This window comes from Falco punctatus (genome assembly GCF_963210335.1).
Source record: "Falco punctatus genome assembly, chromosome: 3".
Taxonomy (NCBI): Eukaryota; Metazoa; Chordata; class Aves; order Falconiformes; family Falconidae; genus Falco; species Falco punctatus.
The window spans coordinates 111,117,601-111,134,877 of NC_137582.1; the positions used below are offsets into that span (position 1 = coordinate 111,117,601).

Sequence of the window (17,277 nt, forward strand, 5' to 3'; positions counted from 1 at the left end):
TTCTGAGATTACCATCCTGAATGGTAAGGCTTCTGGGTTTTTTTCCTCCCCTAAAAGCCCCAGCCACCGCCTCTGACAGCCCCCCCAAGTACTTGCTAGCACAGGACAGGGTCTCACGAGCAGGATTTAAACAGGGCTTTGTGCCCTACCTGTACGATTGGGTTGTGCAAGTTCTTCTGTACTGGTCCAGGACTGTCCCCCTGCGGCAGAAGGAGATGGATCCATCTGTATCAGCCTCAACTCAGCCTGGGACCCCCCACCCCCACAGCAAAAAGCGGGTTGTTTGGGCAGCTGAAAGGCTGTGGGGCTGCAATAAACCCCCTGGGACGCAGCTCTCCGGGCCGCTACGCCTCCAACCCATCCCCATCCCCATCCCCAAACCCAGCAGCGCTTTGGGAAGCGAAGGACCCGTAGCATCCCCAGCACCCATCTCCCCAGCCAGACCCACAGAGTGGGGAGGCAAGCCCACCCCCCCCCTGCCCCGTAGTGGCCTTACGTTGCAGAGTGAGTGCGTTCGATGCCGGGGTGAGTTGATGTCACTCGGCGTGGATGACCGGTCACCTTCGGCTGCGGAGGCGTCGGAGATGATGGACGGCTGCCGGGAGTGACAGGGACTCACTCTGACCGCTGGAAAGCAGAGCAGGGGGCATTGGGGAGTTAACATCGCGCCAGCAAAGAACATCACACCCACGCCCTGCAAAGCCTCTGAAGCGCTGCCAGAAAGTTTTGCCTGGTTTTCCTTTTCCTCTAGGGGGGAATAAGGCAGCTCCCTGAAATGGTTTAGCCCCGAGAACTTGCCAGTGCCCCGCCCTCAGGGGGTGCCCACCTTGCCGGTCTGCCGGGTGCTGGGGGTGTGAGTGGTAGAGGGTCTGCTGGCTCTGCCGGATGGCGGCCGTCAGCGGGAGGTCGGCCTGCATCACCCACTCCTGGTTGCCGTTCAGCACCGTCTCGCCCGGCATGGCCAAGGAGTGGCGCTTGGGGACGTCCTTGGTCAGCGTGGCGAGGGACTGCTTGGCCTGGGGAAGGACACCAAGGTGGTGGAGGGGGAAAACCATATGAACACATCTCCTGGCACTGCAGAACCAGCAGCAACACGCCACGGCCAACCCGTCCTGCCCTTTGCAAGTAAATACCCGAACCGCGTTGCTCCCTGCACCGAGGATAACCCGCTCCTTTTTAGCGATGGAGTCTTACTTTTGATTCTTACTTTTTCTGCCACTATTGCAATAACGCAAGCACTGCGGCGAACGCAGGCACGCAACCGCTGCGGCAAACAAATGCAATATGGCAATACACGCCGCAAAACCTGCCAGGGCGTTGGAAGCACCGGAGCCGCTGAGTCGAGCACCTGGCGCAGGGCTGACCCTCGAGACGTGCCCACCACGTCCCCGAGCTCACCATGGCCAGCTCGGCCTCCAGCTCCTTCATGCGGTTGTCTTTCAGGTCGAGCTGGGAGCGGAGGGCACTGGCGTGGTCCGTCGCCTCCTTGGCTTGCCGCCGCAGCTCCCACTTCTCCCGCTCCAGGAGGTCCTTCTCCTTTGCCAGCGCCTTCACCGCGTCCTCGCTCTCCTGCCGGGACACGGGGCGGCCATCAGGAAGGGGAAACCCACCTGCTACTACAAACCCCTCTGCTGTGATCCCCTCAGGGACCACCCGACCTCTGCCTTGCCAAAGGGCAAGCAGCCCCTTTGGGTGTCTCAAGAGCCCTGTGCCCGCAAGCAGGGAGCTGTGGGATGTGGCCGGTCCCCCAAAAAGGAATGCCGGGCGTGCACCTGCTTAAAATTACAACCGATTCCCCACACCTGGCTCGCTGGCCACATTTCCTCTGGGATTTATTTATCCTTAACTCCCTCCGGTCCGGCCCTTGCAGCAGGGGAGCAGAGTTTCACCCGATTGCAACCCAGGTCTTGCGCTCATGCCACTGCCAGCCCCCCACGCCACGAGACCCCGGCGCTGGGCTCCCACGCTCACTTTCCTATGCTGCTCGTAGTTCCTGATGAAGTCGCGGAGCTGCTCCTCGCGGCTCTCCAGCGTGGCGTACAGCTGCTGCATCTGGCTCACCAGGTCCGTCTTCTCCGCCTTCAAGCGTTTGCGGTCGGCTTTCATGGCTGCGGGAGAGATGACGGCTCGAGCGTGGGGGCACAGAACCCTTCTTTTGCCTCCATCACTTCTACTTGTCGAGGAAAAATCATCAAAATTATGACCCTGGGGCTGGGCTGGGTGCAGATGCCCACTCATCCCCATCGCTGCTCCCCTGCAACCCCCCGAAATGCCCATCGCATCGCTGCTGTAGCTCCTAATCATCCCCTGCTCTCCAAGGGGCAGCTCAGCCCCTGCAGAAGGCGATTTGGGAGCAAAACTACTGCTGCAGCCACAGCGCCCGGCGCAGGAAAACCTGCTGCTCCCTTCCAGGATAAATAAACCACAACCGGTTTATTTTTAGCAGCCAGGCAGATTCCTGCAGCGCTCCCACGAGCCCAGGGCACGGCTCCCCGCGTGCCCCCTTCCAGCTCAGCAATGCTGCGTGGGGATGGAGCGGGATGCGATGTGGGGGGGTTTGGCCAGCCCCCCAGAGGAAATCAAGACCTTTGTGTTTTCCCTCGCCCACGCACCAGCAAGGGATGCTCGCCGACCACCAACCCGGGGACAGCTTTACTGTAAGTCTGGTAAAACCGGGGAGGCATTAGAGAAATACCACGTAGGACAAAGGGCTTCAGTAATTTCCGCACGTTAAGGGCTTTGCCCAAGCCTTGAACTTGGTCCTTGGCAGCGCTGCAGAAATGCCCCGCGGCTCCCTGCTCCAGATACAACCCACCCCCCAAAAATAATACGCAGAATCAGAATGCAAACATTGCTTTTTGTTATAGGACAGACTCTGCGTGCTTTTCCACCCGGAGGAAGTGCTGCTCTCAGGGGAGTGGGATGGTATGAAACAACCCCTGCCCCTCCAGCGCTCGCTGCACTGCAAGCAGCTGAGCCTTGTGACTCACCCCTTTCCATAAGAAAAAAATAATAAATCCAACTCCCCTCCAAATCCCCAGAAAAACCAACCCCAAGCCCACCGAGAGCTGCCTGTATTACAAAACCCTCTAGATGACAGCCCCATCACGAGTGGGACCCATCTCCACACACGGGTCCAACCTATTTCTATTAAAGAAACACAGGAGGAGCGTTTCAGCACAGGCGGTGCGTCCCACCCGCCCCGTCAGGAGTCACTCCGTCTGGGGGCTCATCCTGCCCCATGATGGGCCTCAGCTCCTCCCGACGAGACACGTGTGTGATAAAGACTGGATGGAGGAATGCAAGAAAACCATTATCGCGGCACGCTTATGAGGAAATTAATTCCCTTTGTGCAATGAGCACCTTTGGTACCCTTGGCTTTGTGCCTCTGCCCTCCGCCAGCCCAGGAAGGCTTGTGCGGACCCTCCCTCGGCTGGGGACCCTCAGCCCCGGAGCTGCTTTTTGTTAAGTACTCAGATAAAAGCATTTCCACCTGCGTGCAGGCAAGGAGAACATTGTTATTAGATCCACACCAGCATCCTCAGGCAGAATAACCTACTAACAGGGGAACATCCAGCACCGTGTGTAACGCACCAGCGTGATGCACTGCCACAGCCCCCTAAAGAAGAGTAGCACCCCTGCTCAGCCAGCTGTCGAGCTCACCGCAGCCACCTCCCGCATCCCATCCCAGGTCATCAGGACTGCTGACTCGCGGAGGGATGTACTCGGGAAGGAATTTCTTTCCATCCACAGTTGTTGCTGTACACATGTGCTGGGGAGATGCTTGGGATGGAGCCAGTAAGAGCTTGCAGGTTAGCGCAGGAAAAGGTTTGGGGGGGGCGGAAATCAGACCACAGGGTGGAAGAAGAGGGAGACGTTTGGGACAACACAGATTGTCATCCATTAAAAACCGGGAGCTGAAATTTTGAGATTTTTCGGACTAACTACTCTGCTATTAAGCATTGCAGGTAAATCTAAACACGGAAAAACAACAAACCAGCTAAGAAATGCCATAATGACTCCCGTCGTCCTGTGACAGGGAGCGCTGGGGGTTCCTCCTTGCCTGCTTCAACGAACGTGACTCCTCCTGGGACAACTGAGCTCCTTCTCACACCGGGACTTTCCTTACTTTTTCTCCCCGCTTAGGAAATTCCTACAGAAACCATCTAAAAATAACCGCAAGAGGACTACAGGTAAGGTTTTAAAAAAGCCCTTCCCACCACCTGCGTGTCTTTAACCACACGTGACCTCAAAACTCATTCCAAAAGCAGAAGGAAGGATGCGCGGAGCGAGCCAGACCCGCGGAGCCGGATACCCAGCACCACCGGCCATGCTGGCTGCCGCTCCAGGGCACATGTTAGGTGACCCGGGCTCCAGCAGGGGAATTTCTGCCCCTCGGAACCCTGCCCAGGCAGGGTCCATCTCAGCCCCATCCCCGCAGGACATCACGCTGCCAAAACACCCGTTTTCAAGCCCTTGAACGCTTTGTGACACTTATATAGGAATTTTTTCATTTCCTTGAGGATACCGAGAGGCTCTTGCCAAAGTTTAAGTCACATCTGCATTGGATGATGCTGGAGACAACAAAAGGCTCCTAATGAATTTAATTAAAGAGTGAGTCCTCTATAGCATACAACCTGTTTTAATTAGTGGCAGCGTTCAGGGTCCTTAAAGATTTACAGAAAACACTTCATCGCTTGCCAAAAAATTCAACAACTGTTCAGAAGTACTATTAGGAAAAGAGCACCTACCACCTCCCAGGGTTGAATATTTACCAGTATTCAGGCTAAGCAGTGCAGCAGGAAGGTAATGGACTTTGGCTACTGCAAGAGCAGTTTCTTTCCTATTAACCCCAATGGACAATTTACCTTTTGTTTCAACTGGGATTTGAGAGATTTGCTAAAATTAATGCACTTTTTTTCCCCTCCCTGCCATTACCAGCACTCTCCCTCCTCCGAAACTGATTAGCTCCTCAGCTTACAGAAGATTTATCAGCCATTTGAGAACGTAATTCCAAACCCAATTAATAGGAAATTAATTGAAAGAGGCAGGAGAAAAATAAGAAGTTAGGCAGAAGCGAACAGTTAGGGCTGCCAGTGGCTCCTGGACCGAGCACCGCTTGGTGCAGCAGCTTAATAGGTTCTTAGCAAACAAGCCTGGCTAATTACTCAGCCAGGGAAAATGAGCCACTGCAATCCACGGCGTGACGGCAGGGGCAGCCAAGGGGGAATAAAGTGGGTTTTCACTGGCCATCGGGGCCATCCCAGGAGACGAAATGGTGAAATTTTTTCTTTAATCTGACAACCCAGGGCCAGGTTTCTGTGTCCCACCCCCTCAGGAACAGCTCAATACACCCCGCCCCCCCGCCCATCTGCACGGTGGGCTCCAGCAAAATCTCCGACCTGTTCGTCAACCCAAGACAGCAAGAGAAGCAAGAAATCCTAAACCCGTACCGTGAGTGGAAACTGTTTACCTCACACAGCTTATTTGCATTATTTATTTTCCCCTCCCACCCACAGCACATGGCAGAAGCAGAGGGGGAACCCACCAGCCCCCCCTCAGACTCAGCACCTCGGCACCAGCCCCGGCAGCAAGTGGTGGGCAAGACAGGTTGGGAACAGTGGTGTGGACCCCCCAGCCCCCATCGCTGCCCCCATCGCTGCCCCCCACGTCCCCACTAGTCCTGTACCAGGTCAGCCTGTGCTCCCGTTATTTGAGCTTCCACGTCCTGCCACACGATCCGTCCCCTGAGCATCGCTCCTTCAGGAGAAGGAGGATGATGGCCACAGAGTGGTGACGGGACCCTCTCTACACCTGACTCCTCTTGCAGCCAAAACAATTAAAAATCCCTCCCCCCCAGAGCCTTCTGTTTCTATCTTTACCTAATGAGCCGAAATCTAACCGCTCCCATGTGCCAGCCTGAGCAGCACATCCCCGGCCGGGGCAGAGGCACAGCTGAGCCGCCCAGCGATGCCACCACCGATGGTGCCACCACCCCACGGTCCCTGCCTTGACACCTCACCAGCCTGGATGGGAATTAGCTGCTGCTTGCTAAAACCGAGCATCTTCCTGCTACGATGGGGGCTGTGATAAATACCATCCCATCCCTTCAACATTAATAATATCTAATTAAGGGAAAGTGAGGCAGTGGTGGTTGCACCATCTAGCCCAGGTTTGCTTGGAGAACACCTGGATCATAATTAATTTGGCTTCCTTGGTAATGGGATGTTAGATGAAACCCACTATGTTTGGGCCACGGCAACCTGCCTCTGCTTGGCTTCCTGCTCCCGGGATGAAGCGGCAGATCCCAAACACAAGGCAGGGCACTGGCAGCGGACACGGCCACCTCTGACTCCCATCTGCTTGTGAGCGCTTCCCTTGCTGGGTACAAGGTGGATTTTCATACCAGGAATGGGATCCGAGCCAACTAACACTTAACTGAGTCATGTACTTCTTCTCTAACACGGGGAAAGGCATGCTCGGGGGGCACCGCTCCAGCCTCGGCAATGCCCTGAGCAAGAGGAACGCGTAAACCCATCCTGTCCCGTTAACATTCACTTAATTTCTCCTGTTTCTCTGCCCCAACCATGAAATTCAATATTGTCGCCATGACTAACCCATAAAATCAGTCAGCCCTGTGCAGGAGTCGCAGGCTCTGTAGTTAAACGGGCGCTGCCGTCACCGTCTGCGGAGACGGTCTTGCTGTCGAAGCCATCAATGTCACGCGGCGTCGGGCAGAGGCACCGCTCGCTCCCAGGCGCACGGAGGTACGGTGGGGGCAGATTTGAGCAAAGTGCCAAATTTCAGGAACAACAACAACAAAAAATAATCATGTGAGGCGTTCACCTTGCGGGCATTTACCTGCAACCACCCTGCTGCGAGGCCAAGGGCTTGCCAAAGCAGAGCCCCAGGGGTCACCAAGCTGGTCAACGACTTGTGCTGTGACTTTAAGGTGGGTCTTCACAGGAGCAGAACAGGTTATCTGCACAGAGCCCCACGTCCTTTTGGTGGAGGGGGCTTCCTCCACTGGGTCCAGGGCTGAGACGCCCATCTGCTGGACGCCCAACCACCAGGACACCCATCTGCTGGGACATCCAACTGCCCGCTCCTTGGCCACCCCCTCTCACTGCAGCCAGCCAGGGGTGCTGGGGGTCTCTGCGGGGGGCTTGCCGCAGCCCAAACACCCTCCCTGGGGGCTCACAGCTCCGAGGTGCGGGGTTGCGAGGGAGGAGACCACGCTACGACCCATTCGCGGAGCAGACGCCAAGCCGGATCACGCCTCCCCGAGCCGCGGGAAAGCCAGCCCAAGGTCTCCACCTTGGCAGTCGAAAAGGAAACAGAAACCAGGTTTGCTCTCCGTGTGATAATCCCGCAGGTGAGCTCTGGCGTATTGGATAAACCTGCCCACAAACGGGGCTGCTGCCATTAGCCCACACACTCACAGATGTCACCTGGCCAAGAGGCTCCTCAAGTCCGCCAGGCGCTCGGGCACAGTCCCTTGCAGCAGCAGGACCAGCAGCAATAAAGCCGTCTGCAACTTCTCCTGCTGGAGATTTCTGCATCAGAAATCCAGAACACATCCATACCTTTCCAACCAGGGCTGGGGAAAACTATCTACGTGCATTAACACTGTAAGCACGATCGGGAGTCCCAGCCCCAGCCAAAGAGGAGAGGATGGTAGGACGTAGCGCTATGGGATTCTACTTGGACGTGAACTGATTTTGAAAAAAGTGCAAGCGATGGAATTAGCCCAGAGAAAGGTGCAATAAGGAAGCCTAAAGCACATGCTGCTGGGGATACTGAAACTGCTCGAGTCAGTCCTGCAGAGCAGCCTGTGCTGCTGCAGATCCCTGCTCCCCCCCTCAGCACGGCACCGGGAAGATGCCACACGGGCTGGTCACCAGCTCTGCCCCCGTGCAAAATCGGGACGGGCTGGAAACGCACTGCCAAAGAGGGACGATGAGCCCACGCTCCTCCACCCAGACCAAACAGAACCCTGCGTGGCCATGGAAAACAAAGGCACTTAAACCTGCAGGAGCCCCCCCGAAAGCAAACCCTGCCGGCAAACCCTCTCTGCTTCCCTCGGCATGAAGGCCCTGCGAGCCAATATCTATCTGAACTGGCTGCGTCCTGCGTCGTGCTTCCAGGCTCAGAGCCAGCAATGACAACAGATGTCCATATAATTTATCGGCTAACGACGTTACACGCGCCCCAAGGCCGGCCTTGCACCGCTGCAGGCGCAGGGATGCTGCAGCCGATGCTGCCGGGCATCCTTCAGCCAGGAGCACGGGGCTGGGCAGCGCTGCGTGCTGTGGGGTGGGGGCAGCTCTGGGAGCCACGGGGATCGGCTGACACGAAGTCCTGAGCTACAGGACAGCGTGGCCGGGTATCCCGGAGCTCCCTGTGCTGCCTTATCCCACAGCTCCTTAACACAGAGCCGTTACTTCCCCCAGCGCCTCTATTAGCAGACACGTTTCTCCTGGCAGAGCCATTCACCAGGCGCAGTTATTGCCGTTTTCCCCCCTTTTTGGCTACAGATAACTTTTTCACAGAAAGGAAAAAGGATTTTTCCCCGTCCCTCCAGCTGCTGATCCCGTTTCCATATTACCCATCTCCATATCCGCCGCCGTGCTAAGCCTGCTCTGCTGCCCAGCGCCTCCAGCCCAGCTCGCGGGGCCGGATCCAGCACGGCGAGCTTTTCCAAATTACCCCAAAGCTTTCCAGTATTGCAGGGGAGGGACGGAGCATCGATTTAAAAAGGCTTCTTGTTACGCACCGTTCCAAGTGCAAGCTGAGATTCCCTCTTCCCAGCCATCACACCTGCAAAGAAGTCCTGGAAAACCAATCCCAGTGGCTCACATAGCAGCCCAATAAAAACCCTACATTATATTCCTTAAATACGATTCTCAAGCCAACCCCAGTTTTTCTCTATACTATCCTCCGCAGAAGTGCTTATAACCTCGCTGCAGCTTCCTAGATGACTACTACTTATTTTTTTTGGAAAGAGGCTTAAAATAGTTCTGCTTTTCTGTATTTTGTGTTTATCAGCACTTCTCCCGCCCCGTCCACACGGAGCAAACATTCTCTCATTAAGGTTTTTCTTCTCCAGTTACAGTTTTATAGACCCAGAGCATTTTCTGCTGCTGGAGGTTGCACTGGTGGCCTGAGGGGGCTCAAGATTTTAAAGATATTTTGGCTGTTACTAATTTATAGGGATGTTTTTGCCAATCAGAGAGCAATAGAATAATATTTTCTGAAATCCCCTCCCCAAAAGGAGACTCAGCCCAATTCCCTGTCCCCCCTCTGCATCTCAGCCCCCTGGCTGGGGGAAGATGTGATGGGTTGGGGCTCTCCCACCCTGCAGCCCCTCCCGTGCCGCTCAGCCTCTGAGCACGAGTCCTTCTGGCAGCCTCTCCGTAACCCGCAAACAGGAGCCGACACGCAGAAGTTACACTCGGTACGTGCAGGATTTGAGATGGTATTTAGAGCCGCGGCACTGCAAGGGTTGAAGCAGAAGAGCTTTCCCCCACCCAGGGTCACCCCCTGGCTCCAGCCAGATCCTCCTGCCCGGACAGAAGTTTTTGGGGTAACAAAGCTGCGCCGCGGCGTTGCGCTCTGCTCGCCCCATTCCCTTGCTTGCAGCACCCCAATCCACGCGTGACAGCAGGAGACCCGGCCCCTGCCTCCTGCAGCGCTCCCGCTAACTCCAGGCGGGAGAAAGCAAACTGCAGCCACCAGGAAACTCGCTGCTTCCCTCCTAGAGTCCGAGGGGCTGGGATCCAACCCCCCCCACCTCACCAGCTGCCTTGCAGCTGCTCCCTTGGCTCTACTCTACAGCTGGCTGCAGGGGGATTCCTTTGCAAATGCCCTCCATCCCATTTCCCAGCTCGTCCTGTCCCAGTGCCACCCCTCGTCCCATCCCAGTGCCACCCCTCGTCCCATCCCAGTGCCACCCCTCGTCCCATCCCAGTGCCACCCCTTGTCCCGTCCCAGTGCCACCCCTCATCCCATCCCAGTGCCACCCCTTGTCCCGTCCCAGTACCACCCCTCACCAGGGCAGGACAGCAGGGGGGTCCCAGGGAGCACTGTCCTGCCATCACCCCCCACACACACATGCACACAGTGAATGCATGCTGCCCAGCCCAAGTGAAAAGGACAGCTTTTCCTTGCCTCAGTGATTAATTTCTTGGAATTTTGGGGTTGTGCTGGGAGGGTGCACGCGAGGAGGGACGCGCAGCCCTTACCCTGCAGAGCCTCCTTGGCGCGCGCCAGCTCCTGCTCCTTCTGCGCCAGCTGCACCTTCAGCTCGGTGGCCGAGAGCACCTCCGGGGACTTGCTGCCGTGCGTCTCCTCCAGGTCTTTCGTCAGCATTTCCTTCATTTGCCGGAGCAGGTGAACCTCCTCCTGCAGCTGGGCCACCTCCTCCCGCAGCAGCGCTGGAGGAAGAGGAGACACAATGTGAGGAAGTGACCGACGGCTCCCGGCACGGCCCCACACACCCGCTGCAAACTCCAACCCGGGGGAAACGCTGCCGAGGTGACCACCCCACGTGCAAAACCGCTTTGCACAGCCCAAAACCTGCAGCAGTGCTCGCAGCACGCCGGGACCGGAGGAGGAGGAGGAAGGATGTGATGGGGAGGTGCCGGGTAGGGAGTGGGGAGCCTTCCCTGGGTACTGGTTTCCAGTTTTTGCATTAAGAAATTAAAAATAAGTGTTAATACATAATAGTAATAATAAAAATAAACCAAGAGCCACCTCCCCACCCAAACCACCCACTGGTGGGGTGCTCGTATGGCCAGCATCCCACAGAGGCTGCTGAGCTCTGCTGTGCCCCGTAGGATGCGCTTCAGTCTGCTCCGGCCAGCCATGCGTGCGGGGTGTACTCAGAAATATTCAGCAAAACCTCTCTGAGACTGGGAAAGGGAAGACGATGCTTCCACCTGCAGACCTGAATCCGGAATTTTTCAGGTTTACACTGGGTGAAAGCTACACCCCTCAAAGCAGCCGCGTGGCAGAAGCATCCCAGCGCATCCCAGCACATCCCAGCCTGGGTCCCCTCTGCAGCGGGAAAGCTCCAGCAATCTCCTTTCCTACAGCTATGCCCACTCCTGAGGGTCATAAAGTGCTTTTCTGCTATTCCTACATTGCACCCATACCCTCACTTCCCCTCGCTACCCTGTTCCTGCAAAGCACCGCTGGGCCATGCATGCGCCGCTGCGATCCTCCGCACGAGCCAGACATCGCGATGCAAAATGACTCGCGGCAGCGTGTGAACAGCTTTATTCTGCTTCCCCCGCCCCCGCCCCCCCCCCCCCCCCCGCCTTTGAGAACACACAGAGAAAAAACCCTTACTCATCCAAAGGGGGTTAGTGATTGCTTGGGTTTGCACCGTGCCTGGGGATATGGGGGGAAAACCCCCACCCCTCAGCATGCATGTTATGGTTACAGAAAAACAAAAGAAATCAACACCCTATCTCCAAGCTGCTGCTGTTGGGTCCTTTCCCCAGTATCAGACACCCTGGGGGCCACCAGCTGGGCATGAAACACAGAGGGTTTGTCTCCTATTTTTGCCGAGGTCCCTCCACTCGCGCTGGCGAAGCGGCGGAGGAGACTGTGGCGGCAGGACAGGGAGAGGCGGCTCCCCCCCGGCCCCACCAGCAGTTGCGCCAGGAAGGCATAAAATCTGGTTTGCATACTTGAAATGCTTCCCGTATGAAAACTGGCAAGGCCCCACGCTGTAAATTATTTAGCAGTAAAGTCACTAACGAGGAACAGTCGAGCTCCGGGCTGGGGATTTCGGTGCAATCCAAAGCGCTTTCTTGAAATTCACGTAAAAAGCAAGAATCAAGAGGGGGTCAAGGCTGGAGGTGTCTTCCCCTGGGGGGGCTGCAGAAGTGCAGCGTTTCCCCTCCAGCCTTTGGGAAGCCGGGGGGATGCGAGGGACCCGTACACGTGTAGTATTTGCCGTGCAAAACCCACCCAGTGCCTTCCCCAGGTGTGCAAAACCCCGGGCGACCCCACAGAGCACCAGTGCCTGCCACGAACCGCTCAGGTTTCCCCCATTGATAATTAATTTCCACATCTCGTTCCAAGCCACCTCACCCAGGAGATGGGGTGGGCTGCCCCCAGCAAAGACCCAGTGCAGGAGGAGGGAGGCAGGGCAGCTGGCGCAAGGGCGATGGAACCCGCCGGGTTTCTGCAAATTGCAGCATTTTGGTGGGAACCCCTGAAGTCCCAAGGAAGGGCAGCCCGGGGGGTGGATTTACGCAGCAGGGAATCCTGGAGGAGTCCTTGGGCACAGCCCGAAAGCAGATTTTCAGCCGCTTCTTACAAAGCTCCTGTCTACAAAGCGCTGCCCAACACAGCTTCCCCGAAACCACCGTTCTGCTCCAGCCCTGGTTAGAAAACGGCAAAAAGCAACCCAAAGGCGTTCCTCCTTTGAAGCAGGCTACAAGGCCATTTAATCCCCAGCTTCATACTCTGCTCCTGAAACCACTGGAAGATTAAAATCCAAGATCCAGAAGAAGCTGTAGGTGCAAGCAGGGAAGGAGCGTACGGCACCGTGTGCCCCGTGCCACCGGCTGCCAGGCACACGGCTTCAGCTGCACGCTTATGGCAAAACCTCAGCTATGGAACCCCAGATCAACCAGAAACCAGGGATTCTTGCTTTGGCGTATCCATATAATTTAAGATATATATACACCATCTATTAAAAAAAATGTATTGTGCTTTGTGATACGTATTCATTTTTGCAATACATCTACATTTTATAATACATACATATATTGCAAAGCACAATCCCCTTTTTTTACAGATAGATATACACATAAAAATTGCAACACGCAGGCCACGCAGCCAAGGTGCGCCAGGAAAACCCTACACCCCTTGCTAGGCTTGGAGAGTGAAAGACCTCACCAGTTTTTCAATACACCGCCAAGCACTGCAGTCCTTGCTCCCCTCCCAGCTCCCTCCTGGGGCTGCTGCCGGTGCCTTCACCATAAAAACCTGGAACAGGCTTTGCGGCAAGACAAACCATCCGGATCCTTCCCAGCGAGTTTCTAAAGGGCTTTCTGGGAAAGAAGCTGGCATTTCAGGGAAGCGATGGGAGTGACAGCATCTCCTGGTCTCCTTTGGAAACCATTTCACGAGCGATTTCTTGCATCATTCCAAGCTTCTTCACAGCACCCGCTGCCAGGCAGGCTGGACGGCAGCAGAGCCCCGGTGTTGCCTTGCACCCGTCATTACCCTCCACTGCACAGGATTCCCACCCCGCTCCGATATTCCCCCGGGCTCCCCATCCCTCCCACCCATGCCAAGTTTAAGCGCCTCAATGAATGATTCAAAAAGCGCCATTTGCAGGCAGCCCTTAGCGTTCCTTACAGAAAAGTTCCAATAACTGGGAAAATAGGGCCAATTATTCAGGAACCTCATTCCAACCCCTATTTCTTCCCCATGCAGATGGCTCAGCAGGGATTTCCATACACTTTCCCGCGGGCTGGATGGGTCCGGGTCTCCATCTGAAGGCTCACAGGTGCTGCCCATGGCTTGAAGCGAGCATCCCCTCTCTAACGGGGGCCGGGGCTCAGCACCCCACACATGGGGCTCCACACGCATCCCCAACATGATGCAAAAATACAATGCGGAGGACAGAATAATTTTTTTTTAAATTTTTGCAGTTCGCCCTTGCAAGCATTGCTACGCTGGGGTGCAAAGTTACATGTGCTGTTAGGAATTGCCTCCCAAATGTAACAACCTCGAGGCAAAAAGCTGCCACAGCACATTTTCCGCAGCATTTTTGCCCCTTTTTATCTTTTTAACCTTTTTTTGGAGTACATGTGTGACTGCACGCTACAATTCCTGAGGACCTGGGGGGAAGGAGGTATCATCCCACACGGACGAGCCCTGTCACACGCTGGCTCCTTCCAGCCCTTTCCAAATCTGCCCCAAGTGGGCAGCGATGAAATTAATGCAATTTAAACACTTCCCGGACTAACTGGCAAAAACTACCATTCATGCTGAAATAACTGGCTGTTAATTATCTTTCAGATGATAGCATTAAACTTCCCTGACACTATCGAATTCTGCATCCTTGATGCTTTAAGCCCTGAAGAGACAACGTAAATAAGACTTTTGCAGGGGTTTTAATTGTGGCGGACACCTCCAGACAGCATCTGGGGCCGAAGTTTCCACTCCTGCTCCTGCAAATCCCACCTTGGGCTCCTCTCGGCAGCAGATCCACCAGCCATGCAGCAGCAAAGCCTTTTACTGGCCTTGGAGCTGGCATCGCTTTAAAAACATCCATTTAAAAGCCTTTTTTTCCCTGTGTAACTCAGCTGACACGATTGCTGTACACGCGTTTCTGTCTTGAGAGGGTACAGATTAAAAATGAATGCGGTGTAAACGTCAAGCTTTATGTTGGTGAAATTAGTATCTTGGGTGAAAGCTGCATTTTGTGCCGCTGTTGCAAGTTTGCCAGCAAGATGGTTTTTGCTTTGCTGGGCACAAGTCAAGGGGGTTTTTATCCAGGACATCAGCAGGGAAACGGCCAGATGATGGAAGCGTGCCCTGGCTCACGGCAGTGATGGCCACACGTGGGCAGAGAGCACATCTCGCTGTGGACCAAGCGCTGAAGATCAGTGGATCAACCCCCAGGTGTGATTTGCACAGGTGATCCCTGCACGGGGATGCAAGCGGGGGAAAAAAAAAAAAGGGGAAAGATGGGAAAATGCAAAATCTCTGAGCTAACGGCATCACCTAACAGACCTTCACCCACTGAGAGCATGAACCCTCGGTCATCCCTCCCTCCCTACTGCAGGGCTCTGGCTCAGGATCGATCGATAGTAGGTACACACACACACACACGTAAATACACATGGACATACATACGCCTCTGTCCTGGGATGGCAAATACAAGGGTCATACAATAAAGAGTATCATTAGAAGAAAACAACGATTTAAGACACAGGGATCAGCCTAGCGAGTACTTTAAAGAGCATCCCAGAGCCTTTGCTCCTTCAGCAGCTCTCCAGCTTGGGAGCCAAGCCTCCTGCAGGAAGGTCCAGCCTGACATCGCTCCCAAACAGCCCGCAGGATGTCCAGCTTTCCTCCCTTGGCACATCCCAACACGGCATAATTCGGAGGAAAAGCAGGAAGAACCAGGCACCGGGCCGGGTGACAGCCAGGCATGGAGCAGGGGGACCAGCCACTGCCACGCCGATGTCTGCAAGGAGCCGGCCTCTCCGCAGAGGAGCCCACGCTCGATAAAACATTTGCTTTGCGCAAAACACGCTCAGATTTGCAAAAGACCCAGTTACCGCCGCTGCCTGGGACCTGCTGGTGCAACATCAACGTGTCCAGCCTCTCCCTCAGACACCACGCGGGACGCACAGCGGCTCAAAACCAAACCCCCATGCAGCAGCATCTCCTCGAGGGGTCAAGAACAAGGGCCTGTGACTTAGTGACTTGTCCATCACGACACCCAGCCCAGCCCTGCTGCCGCACGTCCCAGCTCCATCCCTGGGCACAGCACCTACCGCAGCACCGCGGTGCTTTGGGGACCACCACTCCCTCCCAGGTGGGCAGTGGGACCCCAGCCATGCCCAGCAGAGCCTCTCGGGCTAACAAAGGGAATTTTGGTTCCACACATCCATCATTTACTTTCCGAGGAGAAAGCTTTAGATTGCACCCCTGCTACCGCCGTTATGCTGCGAGTGAGCGAGCTGTCACGCCTGGACATGGGTACGCATGCTCCTCAGCAAGTTCAGGTTAAAGCTTTCGCCCAACACACATACATCCTCGCTAACGCCATTTCTGAGCATGCTCTGAGTTCGACACCCGCTTGGCCTCAGTGCATCCATAGGGTCACATGCTTCCAGACACTTGGCCTCGGTGCTTCAATAGGGTCTCAACCCCGGGACAGGACCCCCAGCCATACGCCCCCACTGTGCACCATCAACCGGCACTCGCGTCCGCCTGCAAATTTACCCCTGTGTCCTGCCACCCCCCACCCCCCTGAATCACCCCCGTGTCCTGTCCCTCACTGCCCCCAAATTACCCCCGTGTCCTGCCCCCCACCCCAGAAGGACTGTTCCCCCCCACAGACCCCTGCTCGGCTGCCCTGTCTGCACACCAGTGGCTGTCGCACAACGGATATAAAAAAAAATAATCAAACCTGATATAAACCTCCCGTGCATGCCGGGGCGGGGTGAGGGGATGGGCAGAGGGGCTCGGGGGTTGCTTACAACAGCACAGAGGATTTTAAAAGCAGCCGGCCGGTGGGCTGCGACCCCCGGAGCCCCCGGGAGCCCCCCGCCGGCTCCCAGTGCGCTCCAACTTCGCCAGACAAAATGGGCTGCGGGGTGCGGGGGGCCGCCCGGCCGCCGTCCCCACGGCCGCGGGGGCGCTGGACCCCCTGGCCCCAGCCCCGGCGTTGCCCTGGGAGCGGGGGCCCGGCCCGCACGCCACGACCACCCTCGGCGGCCCGGGCGAGCTTCGAGGCCGCTCGGCAGCCGCCCGTGTTTTGTTCCTCCCAGGAGGAAGCGAACTGCAACGGCACAAAGCCAGCGGGGGAGGGCAACACCCGCCGGGCCGCGGCCCCCCCGCGCCGCCCCGCGAGGCGGCGGGACCCCCGGGGACCCCCTTACCTGCGTGGGCTACGCGGGGACACAGCACCCTGCCCTGAGCATCGTCCCCCGCTGCCCCTCGCTGTCCGCAGGGACCCGAACAATAGGCCGGGCGCGGAGCGAAACGCCGCTGGCCGCGGCGCGTCCCCGGCTCGCTCTCCTGCTCCGACTTCATGGCGGGGGCCGGGGGGCTCGGGGGTCCCGGGCTGTGGGGCTCCCCGGGCGGGCAGGCTCCTCCCCAGCACGGCGCTGCACGGAAGTACGGTGGACGCTACCTGTGCCGGGAATTTGACCCGTCGCCGGTGGCCGCGTTGCCCCAGCCTGATGTCACGCCAGCAGGAGTGGCTCTGCCCGCAGCCCAGCCGAGGTGCGCAGGATGAGGCCCGCAGCTCTCCCCGCCGCCCCGGGCCGCACCAACCCGGTGGCGGAAATGATTCCCGGCGCCGGCCATCGCTCCCGCTGCCACCCACCGAGCCGGGAACGGCGCCGCTCTCTTTGCGGTACTGGCCCACCACCGGCAGCGCGGTGGGGAAACTGAGGCACAAGGTAACGCGCTGCGGAGCAGCCCTGCCTCCGGCACACGGCAAGCTCTTCCTTGCAAGGGGAACGGACGCGGCGCTTGTTCTTGCAGCGCTGTTGTGATTTATTTTGTGCT

At 56.8% G+C, this 17,277-nt stretch overlaps 1 protein-coding gene across 8 annotated transcripts in view; it reads right to left on the reverse strand.

The window, feature by feature from the left end:
* The window catches only part of KAZN (kazrin, periplakin interacting protein), a 225,809-nt gene that overhangs the window by 2,509 nt on the left and 206,023 nt on the right, over positions 1-17,277 (reverse strand). For 2 of the 8 annotated variants that reach the window (XM_080380843.1, XM_080380844.1), the window contains 6 exons: positions 10,245-10,436; positions 1,972-2,108; positions 1,399-1,569; positions 827-1,016; positions 497-627; positions 150-200 (listed from right to left, as the gene is read on the reverse strand). In XM_080380843.1, coding sequence (XP_080236969.1) covers positions 150-200; positions 497-627; positions 827-1,016; positions 1,399-1,569; positions 1,972-2,108; positions 10,245-10,436 — 872 coding nt within the window. The other 6 variants (XM_080380848.1, XM_080380845.1, XM_080380847.1 and 3 more) reach the window with 6 other exon arrangements.